An 18611-nucleotide genomic window follows, 5' to 3' on the forward strand; every position below is an offset into this window, starting at 1 on the left:
TCCTCACCAGAACTGATTATCTGTCTTTTTGATTCTAGCCATCCTCGTGGCTATGAAGTGGGGCCTCCTTGTGGCTTTGATTTGCATTTCCCTGATGACTAATGATGTTGAGCATGTTTTCATGCACTTTAATAACCATTTGTGTCTCTTCCTTGGAGAAATGTCTCCTTAAATTCTTTGTCCATTTAAGGCCGGGTGCGGTGGCTCACGCCTGTCATCCTAGCACTCTGGGAGGCCGAGGCGGGAGGACTGCTCGAGGTCAGGAATTTGAGACCAGCCTGAGCGAGAGCGAGACCCCCGTCTCTACTATAAATAGAAAGAAATTAATTGACCAACTAATATATATAGAAAAAATCAGCCGGGCATGGTGGCGCATGCCTGTAGTCCTAGCTACTCGGGAGGCTGAGGCAGGAGGATTGCTTGAGCCCAGGAGTTTGAGGTTGCTGTGAGCTAGGCTGACGCCACAGTACTCACTCTAGCCTGGGCAGCAAAGCGAAACTCTGTCTCAAAAAAAAAAAAAAATCCTTTGTCCATTTAAAAAAAATTAATACATTTTATTTTTCAAAGCAGTTTTAGGTTTATAGAAAAATTGAACAGAAGGTACAAATTTCCCAGATACCCCCTCTCCATGCTCCACCCCGTTTCACTATTAACTCTTTCATTAGTGTGTTACATTTGTTACAGTTGCCGAACCTATGCTGATACATTATTGTCACTGAAATCCTAGTTTACATTAGCATTGGCGTTGCACATCCTGTAGCTTTTGACAAACGTATAAGGACGTGTGTCCCCATCACAGTATCATATAGAATATTTTCACTGCCGCAAATATCGCCTGAGCTCCAGCGGTTCATTCTTCTCTCCCCCGAACCTCTGGCAGCCATGGATCTTTTTGCTGTCTATACTTTGATCTTTTCCAGAATGTCATGTAGACATTGGAATCGCAGTGTGCAGCCTTTTCAGACTGGCCTCTTTCACGTAGCAATATCCATCTAAGGTCCCTCTGTATTTTCTTTCTTTTTTTTTCTTTTCTTATATTTTTGTTCACTAGTACATCTGGAAAGCATCTCTGTATTTTCTTTGCCTATTTTTAAATTGGGGCATTAATTTGTTTTTAATCCAATTTTAGTGGGCACCAGGGAGGTGGGCCGGGAGGTGGAGGCTACCTCGAGGACCCCGCCTGCCCTCTCGTCCCCATCCCAGGAACACGCTGAGCACAAGAGCCGAGCCACCAGCTGCCCGGAACAACAGAGGCCACGGCAGCGTGCTGGACTGTCCCTGGGGGTTCCCTGGCCCCCTGCCCTTACCGTCCCCCTGTCCCCTCTGTGACCCCTCTCTATGTCCCCTAGCCGAACTCGTGGAGAAGAGGCCGTGCGCATGGAACTCCTCCCGCGTCTGCGAATGTAAGCCTGGCATGTTCTGCGTCACGTCAGCCACCAACTCCTGTGCCCGCTGCTTCCACCACTCGGTTTGCCCAAGAGGGCAGATCGTCAAGTTCCCGGGTAAGTGTCCCCACCCTCAGCGGCACCAAGATCTGTGCTGCTGCTGCTGCTGCTGCTGCGTCCCTACCCCAACGCACGGATGGCTTCCAGCCGCCTGCTTCCTGGAGCCCGATGGACACACGGTGTCTCCTTTCGAGATGGCCGGGGGTGTCCCGCACCTTGTGCTCCAGGCAGAGCGACACCCAGCTGGCCCGAGGCACAGGCCTGGCGGGAGGAGGGCTGGGGGTGGTTTGCAGCTCGGACCGTTCTCCGATCCCCCATAAACAAAAAGGAAGCCTCACATCTCTGTTCTGGGAGTTTCCTGAAAGATTGCACTGGTTTCCTCCTTTCAGATTTGGGGCTTTGGGAGTTAGAGGTGCCAAGAGACGGGCTCCAGGCTGCAGGCTGAGAAACACGAGTTTCTTTTCCAACTTGCTCTGTTAGACCTCGGGCAAGCTCCTTACGTCTCTGGGCTTCTGATTTTCTGACAGTAGAAGGGAGGGGCTCATGGCCAGAGAAAAGGTAAAGGCCATAGTCCTGTCTGAGTGGCTTTAAGAAGCTCTTTCAGAAGGGAGGCCTGAGGAGTGGGTGGCCTTTGGGCCACACCCCAGAATAGGGATCACAGCTGCGGAGTGCAGGGAGAGGGGCGAGATGGGATCAGAGGCAGCCACGTGTCCACTGGGGAGAAAAGTGCCAAAATTGAGCCTGCGACCCCCTCCCCCAACCTGGTCCTTCTCTGGAGTCCCGTGTCCTGCTTCATAAACCTGGGGACTGTCGGTCTCCCCTGTCCCTCTCCCTCATCCCTTCCCTTTCCCCCCATAGCCAGCCCAGTCCTGTAGGCGTGGCCCCAATCATCTCTCCCATCCCAGCACCCCCAATTCCTCCTCTCATCCCTCCCCCATGGCAGAAGCCAGAGTGGCCCTTGCAAAGCCAAGTCTGGCCCCTATGACATGCACGCATAAAATGCTTTGGTGTCTCCCCATTACTCTAAGGATAAGGACACAATCCTTTGGCAAGAGATTGCAGGCTCCTTGAGCAACTTTAAAAAGAATCTGCTCATTGGTGCCCAGTTTTTTTGTTTTGTTTTTTTTTTGAGACCGAGTCTCACTTTGTTGTTCAGGCTAGAGTGAGCGCCGTGGTGTCAGCCTAGCTCACAGCAACCTCAATCTCCTGGGCTCAAGCGATCCTCCTGCCTCAGCCTCCCGAGTAGCTGGGACTACAGGCATGCGCCACCATGCCCGGCTAATTTTTTCTATATATATTATTTGGCCAATTAATTTCTTTCTATTTAGAGACGGGGTCTTGCTCTTGCTCAGGCTGGTTTCGAATTCCTGACCTCGAGCAATCTGCCCGCCTCGGCCTCCCAGAGTGCTAGGATTACAGGCGTGAGCCATGGTGCCCAGCTTTAAAAACTGTGCGCATTGGTGTTTCTGGGTCGCCTGCTTCTTCAGCCCCAAGCCTGGGATTTATGAAGCAAAGAGAAAACTCCCAGGACCTCCACTATGTCACTCCTCTGGTCCTAAAGTCCCTGGCTGATCTGCCTTCCTCTCTTTACCTTCCAGAGTCTTATTCCATTTGTTTTGTACATAACGTCCAGGGCTTTTGGCTGTTCTTGGCGAGGAATAGGGAAAAGTGTGTCTCCTCCATCTTCCTGGAATCGGAGTCTCAGCACGTGATCCTGGCACAGCCCCTGCCGCCCGGCCTCAGCTGGCAGCACCGGCGCTGGCTCCCTGGGGCCACCTGGTCTGCTCCTTTCAGGTCCCTGGACACGCATGCTTCTCCCGCCCACCAAGCCTTTGCGCATGCTGTTCCTTCTGTCGGGGACACCCTTCCCTCCCCGTTCACTGAGTCAAACCCCACTCAGTGTTGAGCTCTCCGTCCAAGGGTCCTTCCCCGTCCCCTCGCTGGGGAAGCCTGCAGCCCTGGGCGCAAACGTGGATGCACACGTCTGTCTCTGTCATGGTTTAGTCAATGCCCGTCTCCCTCCCTAGGCTAGAGGCTTCGTGAGGGCAGAGGCCACGGCCACTGTGCTCACCAGCGTGGCCCCGCTGGCTAATCAAGTGCCAGGCACACAATCTGCTCTTCATAGATACTCGTTGAGTGATAGGAGGCCCCTGACAGGGAGACGCAAGCTGGGGGTGGGGGTGGGGGATCCAATCTGGTCAAATTCCCCGTGGTCACAGAAGAGCACTCTGCTAAGGGTGTGGGAATGCCCTCCACCTGCAAGCAGGGCCAGAGTGGTGGAGCGGAGGGCGCTCTGGCCTGGCCTTTAGACACCTGGGAGTTTGCAAAGCTTTGCATCTGTGGGGCATGTTACCCCCCTCTCTGGACCTCAGTAGCCTCAGCTGTAAAATGAGGAGGTGGAGCTTGGAAATGCTACCATCTCTGTGAAGAGCAGCCTGAGTTCAGCTGTTCCAGCCAGGGCTCTTGGGATGGGCTTCCAGCTGGCTGGGGGCTGTCTGTGGGTGTTCCTGTGACTGCCACGTGGTGGCAGCAGAGGCCTCCCTTTGATGCCCCGGGACCCCTGCGGCCCGGTGTGGCCACATGACGTCATGGGGCCCTAAGATGCGGCTAAGTCTGCACTGAAAAGTGCTGTAAGTATAATACACGCTGGCTTTCAAAGACGTAGGATGGAAAAAGAATGTAAAACATTTATTATTTTTTATATTGATTACCTGCTGACATGATGTTTTAGATATATTAGCTTAAATAGATATATTATTAAAATGAATCTCACCTGTTTTCTTTCTTTTTTTTTTTTTTGAGACAGTGTCTCATTCTGTTGCCTTGGTTAGAGTATAGTGGCATCATCACGGCTCACTGCAACCTCTAACTCCTGGGCTCCAAGTGTCCTCTATGTACTCCAGCCTCCCGAGCAGCTGGGACTACAGGCGTGTGCCACCACACCCGGCTAATTTTTCTATTTTTTCGCTTATGCCCAGGCTGGTCTTGAACTTCTGGTCTCAAGCAATCCTCCTGCCTCGGCCTCCCAAAGTGCCGAAATTACAGGTTCACCGTGCCCAGCCTCTTTTTTTTTTTTTTTTTTACCTTTTTAAATGTGGCTCCTAAAAAATGTAAACCGACATATGTGATTCACATCATATTTCGTCGAACAGCACTGCTCGAGAAGTGCTCCAGCTTCGGCTGCCAAACCCTAGTTAATTTCTTGAGTCCCGTGTGGACTCTGCCACGGGGCGACTCTCAGGGCTTCAGCTTTTCCAGTTGTAAAATGGAAAGTGGTTTCTGCCTTCCATTCAGCTCGTAGCCGAGTGCCGTGCTAAGAGCTTTCACAGGTTTCTCTCTTGAAATTCTATCTGCGTAAGGTGCACTGTATTAGTCCCATTTTCCACGTGGGGAAATCAAGGTCCAGAGAGAGATGGCAGGTAAATGGCCCGAGAACACAGAGCGGGGGGCGAACGTCTAAGCACAGGTCTTGTCACTCCACCACGCTGCAGAGACACAAGAGAGGCAGCACTGCTCGTACCGCCGCCCTGGGGACCTCCAGAGAGTAATCCTTTCTAAGGGCGGGACAGGAGTCCCGATGGGGAAAAGGGCACAGCCTTTACTGTATGTCACGCAGTGCGGCGGGCAGCTCACTTGCACCCCCTTGTGGAGAGCGTATTGTTACCATTTGACTTCCTGGCGCGGGAGAACGTGGCAGGCCAACTCAAGGGCACTTGGTGGAAAGTGCGTGTTTCCCTCTCCACCCTGCTTCCATTCAGTGTTCTTCAGGACTCTCTGGATTACAACTAACACAATCCCAAACTTTTCAGCACATGTAACTAAAAGGTCTGAGGATAGCTGTGTGTAGTTTCAGGCATGGCTGGATCCAGGAGCTCTCATACCTGCTTCCTTCTGCGCTGGTCTGTCTGTAAGACGCTTCCCAGCAGCTCTAGGCTTGCTTCCTGCCCAACCCCAGTGGACAGACAGCTGCTCCTTCCTACATTTTCAATATCCAAAACCGAAACCTTGCCATTGCGTCTGGGCGTGGGTTGGGGCACGTGCCAGTCCATCATGGCCAGAGGGACGAATGGACCGATTGGCCCAGTCTGGTCACACGGCTATTCCTGGAAGGGTGTTGAGTCAGTCCTGGCCCCCGACCACAGAGCCCGAGGTCAGGGGAGAGTGATTCCTCAGGGCGGATCGGGCTGCTTTACTCCAAAGGGGAGTGGGTGCCGGGCAGGCGCAAACTCCAGGTGACCACCGGGTTTCCCATCCCCGACTCTGGCTCGTGGCAGTGAAAATTGTGTTCCTGGGGGTCTGTCTGAAAGCATTGGCACATCCCGCAGGCACAGCGGAGAAGGACACCGTCTGTGAGCTGCCTTCCCCAGGGACCAGCCCTGCCTGCTCCAGCCCGGAGGACTGCAAGGAGCCCACCAGGTGACTCCCCGGCCCTGTGACCTCCCTCCCAGGGCACAGCTGGGCTGCGGGTGCAGGTGGGGTTCAGCCCATGGTGTCAGGACTCCAGGGTCCTCTCTGCCACGCCCTACGTCCTTTGCCACCCAGCTGTGTGTCCAGCCCTTACTCCTGGGAGCTTATGGTGGGCCTGCCGGAGGCTGTGGGCAGAGGGTCCGGGACCCTGTCGCTATAGAAACTGTCGTCCCCTGAGCACAGGCCTCCCTTGCCCCACTGGGCGAGTGTCAGTCCCACCTCTGGCTTCTTCCCCAGCAGCAGCATCCTGCAGGCCGAGCCCACCCCGACGACCCCGGCAGCCTCCAACGTCAGGACCACACTTCTTAGAGGGGGCACCTCCCTTGCCCCAGAAGACGCTTCCAAACTGGCAGGGGCTCCCAGCTCCCCCTCCTCTGCGGGGAAGCCTAGTTCCCGTCCAGGTAATTTCCTCGCGAAGCTGTGGGTCGTCTCCCGGGGCAGCGGGGGCCGACTGGTGGACAGCCCGTACGTGGCGGTGGTCGGGGCAGGTGGACACTGGGCTGTGCTCCTTTCCCAGCGGGGAGACAAGAGGGTCTCGGGGGCTGATCTCCTGGGGCTGAAGGCGCCGAGGGCCAGAGGTCGGCACCGTAAGGGCTCGTCCGTTTGCCAGAAGCGCTAGGGCCTCCCGTGAGCCAGGTGCTGGGCGCTGTCCCCCTGCTGTCGTGGCCCCTGTGCCGGAGCAGGCCAGCCTCTGCACGCGTGCACCGGGTGCAATTCCAGTTCCCATGGCAACGGGTCGGGCTCTCAGTTCGTTCCTTTTTATGATTGAATAGCTTTCCACTGCGTAGCTATACCATGCTCTGTTTACCCAAACAGCTTTTGGATATTTGGGCTGTTTCCACTTTCTGGCTACAATGAATAACGAAAAACAAGTCTTTGTGTGAATGTATGTTTTCATTTCTCTTGAGTTGGTTTTTAAAAAATAATTGATTTATAGAACTTCTTATAATTCTGGGTTCAAGCCTTCTAGGTTCAAGCCTATCTTCTCCTGTCCTGTGGCTTGACTTCTCAGTATCTTTTTCTTTTTTTTTTTGGAGACAGAGTCTCGCTCTGTTGCCCTGGGTATAGTATAGTGACGTCATCATCGCTCACTGTAGCCTCAACCTCCTGGGCTCAAGTGATCCTCCTGCCTCAGCTTCCCGAGTAGCTGGGACTACAGGCATGCGCCACCACGTCCAGCTAATTTTTCTATTTTTTGTAGAGATGGGGTCTCGCTGTGTTGCTCAGGCTGGTCTTTCGGGTATCTTTTGATGAAGAGATGTTCTTAGGTTTAATGTAGTCAGATTGATCAATCTTTTCCTTTATGGCTAGTGCTGTCTGTGTCCTGCCTGGGAAGTCTTTTTCAACCGGAAGCCTCAAAGACACCCTACATTTGTTTTTTAGGGTCACTGTTGCTTTCCCTTTCACATTTAGGTCTGCTGTGCCTCTTGACTTTTCTGTGTGGTGTGCGGCAGTGGTCCACGCGGACATGTGGTTGAACCACGCCGTTTCTCGCGCCCTGCCCCACTGTTTCATGGGCCATCTCTGCTGTAAACCAGGCGTCCACAAATTTGTGGCGGTGATTGTGGACTCTGTATTCTACCCCATCGGTCTTTTTATTTATTCTGTGTGAACACCACACTGTCTCCGTTACTGTCTTTTTTTTTTTTTTTTAACAAATCTTGATAGACGGTTGAGCAACTGCTCCAACTCTGTGCTTCAGTACAGAGAATACTGAAGTTGTGTTCCTGTGTATTCAGTATTCTTAGTAGTTTGCATTTCCATGTACTTTTTAGCATCAGCTTTTCAAATTCCACAAAATGTCCTGTTGGGATTTTGATGGGGGTTGCACTGAATCTATAGGTCGGCTTAGAAGGAATGTTTCTCATGATGATGTGAACCAGGCGTCCTCAAACTACGGCCTACGGGCCACATGCGGGTGTTTTTGCCCATTTGTTTTTTGATGTCAAAATAAGATATGTGCAGTGTGCATAGGAATTTGTTCATAGTTTTTTTAAAGCTATAGTCCGGCCGTCCAACGGTCTGAGGGACAGTGAACTGGCCCCCTGTTTAAAAAGCTTGAGGACCCCTTATGTAAACCATCTTTTTCAACATTCCATGTTATCTTTCTTGTTGGTTGATATTATTTTGAACCATGCGAACAACAGAAATTTCACAGGGTCCAACCTAGCATAGAGAAATCCAACTGATGTCGAGGCAGTGACATGATGTCCAGCTTCCTCGCCAAGCGCTCACTCATTGCAGCAGTGCGCCCGCGGATTATTCGGGGGCGTCTGCCCTCAGGTGGCCGTCTGTGGGTGCGGCGGCTTGGCATCCTCCTTTGTGAGCCTTGTCACTCGTGTTTCTTTCTCTTGCCTTGCCGCCTCGGCGGGCACCCCTGCACCATCCTGAATGGAAGTGACGATGGTGGATGTCCTTGCCTTGTGGCTGGGCACACGGGAAAGCTGCCTCCCAAGTTTGGAGTGCACAAGCGACAGCTCCCATGGGACCAGGGGAGGGCTCTGGCACGGCAGCGGAGGGAGGGGGCGGGAGGCAGGGCTGTTGGGGCAGCTAGCGCCCTGCTCCTGCCTGCAGCGCGGCTGACGTCCTTCCCTCTCGGAGCCTCCGAACCCCGAGGGGCAGGACTGATCTGGCCGTGGGGGGTTGGGAGCTGGCCGTGGGGGTCGGGGGCTGCAGGGATGGGGGTGGGGGAGGCCTGTGCCAAGGCAGCCTGGCCCGGAGCTTCGCTGCTTCTTTTCCCAGGACCGTCCCCGCCGCAGCCGTGCCCGCAGGGCTCCGCCGACTGCAGGAAGCTGTGCGAGCCCGACTACTACCTGGACGGGGCCGGCCGCTGCACGGCCTGCGTGACCTGCTCCCGGGGTAAGGGCCTCGTCCTCCCTCCCAGGGCTCCTTCTGGGGAGCTCGGGGTCCCGGAGGAGAGGCGGCGACTCTGCGGTGGGGAAACCCGTCTCTGCTTCTGCCTGCTCAGCCCTGGGAGCCCCGCTTGACCTCTCCGTCAACTTCCAGTGACTCCTCTCACATTCCCGGGGCTTTACTGGCGGCCCCCCCTTTTCAGAGAGCTTTCGTTTGCTTGTCCCCTCCTTCCTGGAAACATTTATGAATCACCTGCCTGTTCCAGACTCGTCTCAGAACTTTTGTAACTACCCCGCACGGCAGGGATTGAGGTTCTCTCCATCTTACAGAAGAGGAAACTGAGGCTTTGGGAAGTGAGGGGACTAACAGAGGCCATGGGCTGGAGCTGGAAGCCAGGCGACCCTGCCACCAGGTGCTGGGCTCTTGTCACCCTGGTGAGCTGCCTCTCCAAGCCCACCTGTGACCAGCACTTGCTGGTGGCGACAGGACGGGGACACGGGGCTTTCCCTGCAGCCGTCCCTGTGATGTCCGTGAGTCCACACAGGACAGGGCAGCCGCCCAGGTCCCGGGCCATGATGGCTGGAGACGCCCCGGCCGCTCGGGGAGGCCACTGGGAACGTGTGATTCTGCCTCGTGTCAGGGTTTCTTCACCCGGCCGTGCAGCCCAGAGCCGGGGGAGGCCGCGCGGAGGGGCGAACGCTCAGACTGTTGGCGTCGCAGGCCTCTGTCCCCGTTGCTAAGGCTACGTGGCATATTTCCTCAAAACCTAGCGGGGGGAAAACAAACCATTCTTTGTGTTCGTGGACTCTGTGGGTCAGAATTCAGACGGGGCACCGTGAGGGCAGCTCGTCTCCGCTCTACAGCATCTGCGGCCTCCGCTGGAGGCCCAAAGGCCAGAGGCTGCGATCAGGTCAGGGCTCATTCCTCCGCGCGTCGTGGGGCCGGTGTCGACTCCTGGCCTGGGCCCCGGGCCCTCCGTGCGGCTCTCCTTGGGCTCCGCGTGGTCTGGGGGCTGGGCTCTAAAGGCCAATGTCCTGAGAGAGACAGAGGCAGACGGAGAACGGCGGTGGCCATATCTCCTTTCACCCAGTCTCAGAGGTCACGCGGCGTGACTGCCACGCCCCCTGCCCGCCAGGCAGCCCCGAGTCTCACTGGAGACCAAGCGAAGGAAGGCAGCGCACTTCTTGACGGGAAGCAGCAGGCTCTGGAAGAGCAGACAGGGCCAGAAGCACCACTCTGGCCATTGTGGGGAAAGCACAATCTGCCACAGCCACCGTGTCAGATGGAGAAACAAGAGATGGGCCCAAGCATTCCTTCAGCTCTCCCCACTGAAGCCCTGCAAGGCAGTGGAGGGGAGTGTGGTGGCTGAGGGCACGGGCTCTAGAGCCTGAGGGCCCGGGTGCAGATCTTGGCTCTCCCACTGGATCGCTTAGAAACTCAGGCAAGTGGCTTAACCTCTCTGTGCCTCAGTTTTCTCACCTGCAAAATGGGCACAATAGTAGTGTCTATCTTAGAGAGTTGTGGGAATTAAATAGGTTACTGTAGGTCAATCTGGTTAGAGTACCAAGAATACGTCTCACACGCACTCGGTTATCTTAAAAGCTGTAATAATGATAATAGCTGCCATCGTCTCAAATCTTCTCATTCACTGCCCACTCATGCCCTTTGCACAAATTCCCTAAATCCTGCTCAGTTTCCTCTCTCTGGAGGTTGCAAGAAGAGACCGTGTGGACCTTACTGTTAATTGTGCCGGGTCCCTAAGCATCTGCTGACTCAGAAATGTTCCTGTGGAGCAAGTCACCCTTGCCTCGTCTACTGTTGCAGTAATTCTGTCTTTACCCACACGTGGGAGATAGCCCCAAACATATACACAGGCATTATCACACTTTTTCTTTTATAATACCTGTAACGTTTTAATTTTTGTTTTTGGAAAAGTGACTTATAGAAATTTCGGACGTGGAGAGTCAGAAAAGGCTGTGCACCCTCCTTTGCACCCTTCCTTTGTCTCTGGCTTAGCTGCGACAGTGGGCCCGGTTGTCCTGTGTGGCGTATGTCCCATGCTCTGTAAACCTACATCTTGCTCTTGCGCTGGAATCCTATCTTCCCTTCCTCAGTAAATCTCATTTTCATGCTTGCCAAAAAAAGAAACGGCTGTATACTGTCACCCAGCTAGAAACAATGACCGCGTCCTGGCCGGTCTTGGCTCGTCTGCCCCCACTCACCCCGTGCCCTGGCGATTTCCTTTCGACAGCTTACGGAGGTGTAGCTGATATACAGTAAAGCGCACGTGTGTGCAATTGGTAAGTTTTGACGTGCGCACGTGGCTGTGTGTCCGGCCACCCCCGTCAAAGTTTCCTGGAGCTCCTGTCATCCCTCCCACCATGCCCGCCCCACCCCCATTCCCAGGCAATCATTCTGCTCAGCTTGCATTTGCTAGAATTTTATTAACATATAAACGGAACACAAGAATGTCCTCTTTTTTTTTCCCTCCTGAGACGGAGTCTCGCTCCGTTGCCCAGTCTGGAGTGCGGTGCTGTCATCATGGCTCACTGTGGCCTCCAGCTCCTGGGCTCAAGTGAACCCCCTGCCTGAGCCTCCCAAGTAGCTGGGAGGTGTGTTCCACTATGCTCGGCTAATTTTCTTTTCTTCATTATTTTTTGTAGAGACAGGGACTCACTATGTTGCCCAGGCTGGTCTGGAACTCCTGGTCTCAAGCGATTCTCCCGCCTGGGCCTCCCAAAATGCCAGGATTACAGGCGTGAGCCGCCGCCACACCCGGCCTGTCCTCCTTTTCTGTCTGACTCTTACTCAGCGTGACTATTTCGAGCATGCCAGGAGATCTGCTCGATGGAAAAGTCAAATGAGCATTTATTCTCTTGTTGGACGAGCCCTGGGCAACGGCTTCCCTGTCCTCCTGGGGACCCCCTCTTGCACCCCCCGCCCTTGCCCTTCCCCGTGACTCTCTCTGTGCTCCTCAGATGACCTTGTGGAGAAGACGCCGTGCTCCTGGAACTCCTCCCGCGTCTGCGAGTGTCGGCCCGGCATGCTCTGCGCCACGTCAGCCACCAACTCCTGTGCCCGCTGCGTCGCCCGCCCCGCCTGCCCGCCCGGGATGGCCGCGGAGCCCCGGGGTAAGCAGTCCCCAGCCGGGGGGGCCGAGGCCTGGGCCCCGCCTGCTGTGCCTCTCCCCACCCCCAACCCGGCCAGCCACCCCCCACCCCGGCCGATAGCCAGGTCAGCTGTGGGCTCTGCTTGCCGTCTGAGGAGTCAGACCCAGCGAATGGGATAATAAGATCCAGATCTGGCATGTCGGTGAGAGGTTCTGACGATATTTTTCAAAAAGTCTTCTTCCTGACCTTATTGGGCTGGTAAAATGGTGACTCGTTTGCACGGCTGTTCCGATGGCTCCTCGAGGGGAATATAAAGTTTCCGAAGAGATTTCCAAGACGGTGGGCTTGGCCAGCGTGCAGGACGATGGCAGCCCCTGACAGTTCCTTAAAAAACGGGCTCTGGCCGGGCGTGGTGGCTCACGCCTGCAATCCTAGCACTCTGGGAGGCCGAGGAGGGCGGATCGCTCAAGGTCAGGAGTTTGAGACCAGCCTGAGCAAGAGCGAGACCCCCGTCTCTACTAAAAATAGAAAGAAATTAATTGGCCAACTAAAAATATATAGAAAACATTAGCCGGGCATGGTGGCGCATGCCTGTAGTCCCAGCTACTCGGGAGGCTGAGGCAGGAGTTTGAGGTTGCTGTGAGCTGGGCTGACGCCACGGCACTCTAGCTGGGACAGCAGAGTGAGACTCTGTCTCAATAAATAAATAAATAAAAAGAAAAAAAGAAAAAGTAAAAAATGGGCTCATCAGCAGATGAGAAATTTCACCAAGTTTCTAGAAAGTGGAAAACAAATGGAAGGTTGGTGACACAACTGAGTGGGGGAAGCCCACCGCGGGTCACTGCTGCAGGGAGTGAGGCCACCTGCTTGACAGACCTCAGGAGGCTCTGGGCTCCCAACAGGCAAGGAGCACGTAGGTGGGTGGGAAGCGGGGGCTGAGAAGTGCAGGGGGCTGTGACCACATCTCGAAAATAAAATTTAAAAATTTATGACAATGGCTTGGGCTTTGACCAGTCTACATAGATGATGCCTGAGGTTTTGTTTTGTTTTTTGTTTTTTTTCCCATAAGGCAACTTGTTTATTCTCTATTTTTAAATTATTATTATTTATTTTGTAGAGATGGGGTCTTGCTTTTGTTCAGTCTGGTCTTGAACTCCTGAGCTCAAGCGATCCTCCTGCCTCAGCCTCCCAGAGTGCTAGGATTAACAGGCAGTGAGCCACTGCGCCCGGCCTGCTGATTTTTTTAAAAATGTTAGACTGCATCACAAGCTAGTAAAGTCTAAGGGAACCTAAATACATTTACATTTAAAAAGGCCGTCTATATTTTGGCAACATCAGCTGACCCAACCTGCAGGAACCTGTGAGTATTAAGAGCGGTTCTGCTGATCCGGAGGTTAAGTTCTGCAAGTGCTTCGGTTCTGCAGCTTCTTGCAGAGGAAGAGCTGTGGGTGCTTCCATGAGGGCCACATGCAGGTCCTTTGAGGTCTTGCACCTCCCCCCAATCGCCTGCTGAGGTCTATGGGGCACCTCAAGGGGGACCTCAAGGGGTGCCTTATGTAGCTCACTCCGCAAGGCACAGTCTCACTTATGAACAGCCAGTAAACGCAGCAGGAGTTTCCGGCCGGAAGCGCCTGCTCGAGTCTGGTTTGCCAGGCAGCAAGCCCCTGCAGCTGTCAGTCAAGGAAGATATTTCAAGAATGGCCAGCTTCAAGCAGACTCAGTCCTGCTGCGCACTTGCCAGGTTCTCGCCCCGACGCACACTCCCTGCTGCCTCGAGTGCCGGAGGAGACCCTGGTTGGTGGTTGGCATGGTCAGATCGCAATCTAGGGCTTTCAGGAGCAGGCGTTCCCTTCTTAACCAAGTTGTCGCTTGGCGTACGTGTCATCGGTTACGTAGACGAGCTCGACAGATCTCTTCATATTTCGAAGCCAAAAGAACGGCTGCTGTGTCTACCAGCTGCGGTTTCCCTCTCAGAACAGACGTGCACGAGAGGACTCTGTCCGAGAAGTTGACAGGCAGGTGCAGAGGCCCAAAGCTTACATTCTTCACCGCCCTCCACCCGAGTCGTGCCGGGCCTCCTGTGACGTCGGGCTGTCTTCTCAGGTCGTGAGCCTCGGGCCTGTACCTCATCTCAGCTTCTCTAAGGTACGGATGAACTTCTCCAGCGTATTCGGTCGCATTTTCCGCAGCTGTGCCCGAGCCTGGTGCGTGTTCAGACTGGGAATGGAGAGATGACTCTACCCGCACAGGGGAAACTGAGCCGCGGCCCAGCAGGGAGGCAGGTGGGACTCGAGAGTGCGGCGTCTACTTCGCATACATCCCCAGACGACGTCGTCGCTGCCTGAGCAGCTGTCTCTGTCCCCCGCTCGGGTTCACCCATGCAGATGTCAAACCCTCGCTGGGGGGTTCGTGGACCCCGAAGTCAGCGCTTTCTTTCCGGCTGGAGGGAAGGCACTTTCAGATCCAGAAAAACACCCGATGGTAGCGATGCCCCGGCCACGGGTCTTCCTGACCTGCCCACGTTCAGTTAGCGCCCCTGGCGCTGTCCTTTGCGGGCCCGGCTGGGCTCTGGAGAGCATCTGACAAGCGTGGGGACCTCTGGCCACTGGAGCCACGAGGACTGTGCTCTTGGAGCCGCTGCAGCGCTTGGCCGCGGACTTCCCCTGCCACTGCCTGGAGCCCACAGCCGGCCCCGCGGTCCCCAGGGTTATGTCTTTGCATGTGTCGATGCCTGAGTTTTTATCCCCTGGTAAAAACAATCAACTTTTGGGCTGATGACACTGACAGGATATCCAGGGAAAGATCAGGCCACCAGTGGGGTGCTGGCACTCTGCTTGTAAAGCCCTCTTTATCCGGGCATTTGGAAGTGCACCTGTCAATTGGTCAGCCTCGCCCAGTCACCCCGATATGAATACTGCCAGCTCACAGCCCCGCCCGTGGGCCCGGGTCCCCCAGCAGACCTCCTGCTCAGGGAAGAGACCCACTGTGAGCGAGACATACTGACACCACGGCGGGAGAACCCCACCCTGCCCCAACTACAGGAATGTTCAGCACAGTCCTTTTTTAAAATTAATATGAATGAGCAGCAAAGATCTTCAGACTTATAAGGAAAACCAGCCCTATGAAGGAGAAAAACAAGAAATAAAAGCACGCAAACAGAAAATCTTACTGCTAACAAAGCAATGATGAATCCAGGAATAGAAGAGAACTCGGCAACATTAAATTCATGTCCACAGAAAAAGTCATCAAGTCATGACATCCGTGAAGTGAGCACAGAAGGCTCTGAAAAAGGAACAGGAGATCAGAGGACGAGAAATAGCTTTATTAATATATTAATAATAAAAAGTGTGACGCCCCGTGCATGGCCTGGGCTCCCGAGTCCCCAGTAGAGGGCGCTAGAGGGCAGGTGCAGGAGGACGTGGCCATCACGTGGCTGCATTTGCTTTTTCTTGTCCCGTCTGCAATCTGTCTGCGGGGCGTGTCGCGGGGGATGGCAGGGCCCGTCTGGTGGTGCTCCCAGAGCCGGCAGTCCCTCAGCGGCCTCACCAGCCTAGGCCGGTGACCACTTGGCGTGGCCCTCCCAGTGCAGACACTGGCGTGCTCCAGGCCTCATGTCTGCAGAAGTGTCCCCACTCGCTCCGTGCACCCCCCACCAGCCCCAGTCTTCAGCACCCCGTTTCTCGAGGCCCTCCTGACACAGCCACTGCGTGCACAAGGCCTCACACCCACAGCGGAAGACTAGCTTTCTCTGCAGGCCTGACCTGTGAATTAGGCTGTGGATCAAACGCCCCTACCAGGAGCAAGGCAAGGAAGAAGGAGAATTGCCCACGTCTGCAGGCAGTGAGGCACCGCTGTTTGTTTACCTGTTTATCAAGTGGTGGCATTCGGGTTGTTTCCAGTTTAGGGCTGTCCTGAACGAAAGCAGCTGTGGATATTCTTGTCGGAGTCATTGGGTGGATATATATCTTCGTTTCCCATGGGTAAATACCTAGGAGGGGTGGCTGGTCATTGTGCTGTGGCCACACAGAATGTCTCAGAGGGCCAGGCCAAGCTGGTCACCTGTGACCTGATGCAGCCGCCGCCTTCTGCGGGGAGACGCACAGGGCTGATGCTGGAGCCGGAATGCAGGATCCTAGTGGTCAGCCCAGAACTCTCTCCACCGGACTACACCTCCCCCTTCCTCGTTCCGGACCTAGAATTTACCCAGCCAAGTTGCAATCAAGTTTGAAGGCAGTATGAAAACAGCTCAGACATCAATGGTCCAGAAAACTCTTCTTGTATGTCTCTTAGAAAGTTACTTGAAGGTGTAATCTAGCTAAATAAGGGGTCAAAAACCAAAGAGGAAAAAACCCACAGAATCTAGAAACCAGTGACTCTGTCCTGGGAGAGCCAGGAAGAGCAGTCCCAGAATGACAGCTGGGCTGCAGGCCGGTTGAGCCGGATCAGAGCAGGAAAGTGGAGGCCTCCAAGGGAGTGGCTCAGTAATAAAAGGGAAAATCTCGATAAATTGCGTGATTAGTAGAGTTGAAAAACCTGAGGATATAGTCAAGGCACACTGTTCCTTTGTCAATAAGGACAATACAGGCGATTGAAAACTCCAGGGAAAAGAAAAGGCTGGCAAGGAATTTATAGTCCAATTATGAAGATGGAAATTTCACGTGATTTTAGGCAATTGCCGGATGTACAAGAAGAAAATCCATTTGACCTTATGCTAAAATCATTGTTCACATGGCTCAAGGGTCAAGTGTTTGGATTTGAAGAGATGTCTATTAGTCTGTTAAACAGTATCTAATTTTAATTCCTAAACTGAGACGGAGAGCAGGCGGGTTCCTTTCCTCTCTTCCAGCAGGCCCTCACCAGGGATCACAGGCCGGGCAACCAGGGGCAGACAAAGCCTCTGCTCACCTGCAGATCGAAAGGAGGAGGAAAGGGGGAGGATCACCAACTCAGGGAGAAGGGGGGAAGGTTCCAGGTGACGCGTGGCAGTGCCGGGCCCACCTTCTGTGCTTGCAGGAGAGACAGCAGGTTTGTTGCCGATTCCAGCAGGTGTTCCAGCGGCCGCTCAGACCTCGGCCTGTCTGGTTCCGCCAGGCTGCTGTGGAGAGCGCTCAGAGGGCTCTCTCCTCATGGTGCTGAGTGGAGCTACAGTTAGTTGGCTTGTAACCGTGGGACCAGCCCAAACTGGGCCTCCTGTGTTGATAACAAGATGTCGAGTTCCCTTGTAGGTATGACAGAGCCAAAACCTGCAGGCCATGTGTCCAGGCATGTACAGTAGAAAAGGCTTTGACCTCTAACGACTCTTGGAACCGATAGCTCAGAACCAAGAAGACGAGAATATGACTGGGACCTAAATGCTGGGACTCTGAGAAGCGAGGGGTCCATTGGGCCCGGGAGATCCAGGGGTAAAATCGGCCTCAGTGTACCTTACTGCTGTAAATGGCCACATTTAATGCCCTCCAATCCGACCCTGTGAAGCCAACACTCCTAGGTCCTTTCCCTCGCCCTCTGAGCCCATAAACTTGCCCCAGACCCCAAATGGGGGAGAAAGATTAAAGCCCGCTGGCCGCAAGCCCCTCTGCTCACTGACGGGTTCAGGCACAAGAGCTCCTCCAAACCTTGCAGCGTAAACTGTCACTGAAACCCCATGACATTTCAAATGCTGATTCAGACACCGATTTGCAAATATATCACAGCAAATTGCCTCCTCTTCCCCTTAGCTGACAGCCTCTAGACTTCGACTAATTCAGGTAACGGTCTGGTGAGTGCATGGGAAGATACAGCATCTGTTTGGAGACCCCCCAAAAAAGGAGGGTTCCTCAGGACCCACCAATCTAAGAAGGAAACTAGCTGTAGCCTCACTTTCTCTTGTAAATGTTTTAGCAGACATCTGAGAGGCGTCATGAGAACTCTTTAGAAGGGAGGTGCGTGTTGGGGGGTTGCTTCGTACCACATCAAAGTAGGGGTGCTGCCGCCATGGCTGTGGGGGAGGAGGGGTGTAGTGGCTGGGCATGATCTGCTTCAAATGTGGGCCACATTGTTCTGCCCCAGAAAAGCAGTTGATCCTCAGCTGGGAAGAAAGTGCCCAGGCCGCAGGCAGGAGGCGCCGTGGCCCCGGCGGCGAGCGCTCTGGGCGGGGACTCACCGTCCTCCAGCCCTGCGGTTCTCCCTGTCTGTGCAGCAAGGTGGCCCGCACAGCGACCCAGCCACCCCGCGTAGGCGCTCGAGAGAAGTGAAGTCAAATGTCCACATGGGCGTGTACAAAAGTGCTCAGAGCTGCCTTATTCATGGTAGCTTCAAACTGGAAACACCCCAAATGTCCATCCACCGGTGAATGAACACGTAAGCCGTGGGAGGTCTATGCAACGGGGTGCTGTTAAGCAATAAAAGGAATGGACTTTTGGTAATTGCAACATGGGTAACTCTCAGAAACATCGCGCCGAGTGAGGGAAGCCAGACACCAGCCAGAGAGTACGTCCGGAATGATGCCGTCTGTATGAAATTCTGGAACAGACAAATGAATCACTGGTGATGGACAGTAGATCAGTTGTTGCCTGGGTCTGGAGGTAGGGGGAGGACTAATTGAGCAGGGGCACTAGGGAACTTTCTGGGGTGACGAGAATATTCTCTCGTTTTTTTTTTTTTTTGGTTTTTTTTTTTTTTTTTGAGACAAGGTCTTGCTCTGTCTCCTGGGCTAGAGTGCAGTGGCGTCATCATAGCTCACTGCAGCCCAGAATTC

The 18611-nt window shown here is 54.2% G+C and overlaps 1 protein-coding gene across 2 annotated transcripts in view; it reads left to right on the forward strand.

Annotated features, from left to right (window-relative positions):
- The first annotated feature begins 1349 nt into the window (after positions 1–1349).
- Positions 1350–18611, forward strand: part of TNFRSF8 (TNF receptor superfamily member 8) — a 35398-nt gene continuing 18136 nt past the window's right edge. The window contains exons 1-5 of one of the 2 annotated variants that reach the window (XM_020281684.2): positions 1350–1502; positions 5771–5861; positions 6150–6313; positions 8655–8771; positions 11744–11896. In XM_020281684.2, the coding sequence (XP_020137273.2) occupies positions 1415–1502; positions 5771–5861; positions 6150–6313; positions 8655–8771; positions 11744–11896 (613 nt within the window). In that variant the 5' untranslated portion in view covers positions 1350–1414. The remainder of the gene's footprint in view (positions 1503–5770; positions 5862–6149; positions 6314–8654; positions 8772–11743; positions 11897–18611) is intronic. The other variant, XM_075994103.1, reaches the window with a different exon arrangement.

The sequence above is a fragment of the Microcebus murinus genome, chromosome 2 (genome assembly GCF_040939455.1).
Source record: "Microcebus murinus isolate Inina chromosome 2, M.murinus_Inina_mat1.0, whole genome shotgun sequence".
NCBI classification, from domain to species: Eukaryota; Metazoa; Chordata; class Mammalia; order Primates; family Cheirogaleidae; genus Microcebus; species Microcebus murinus.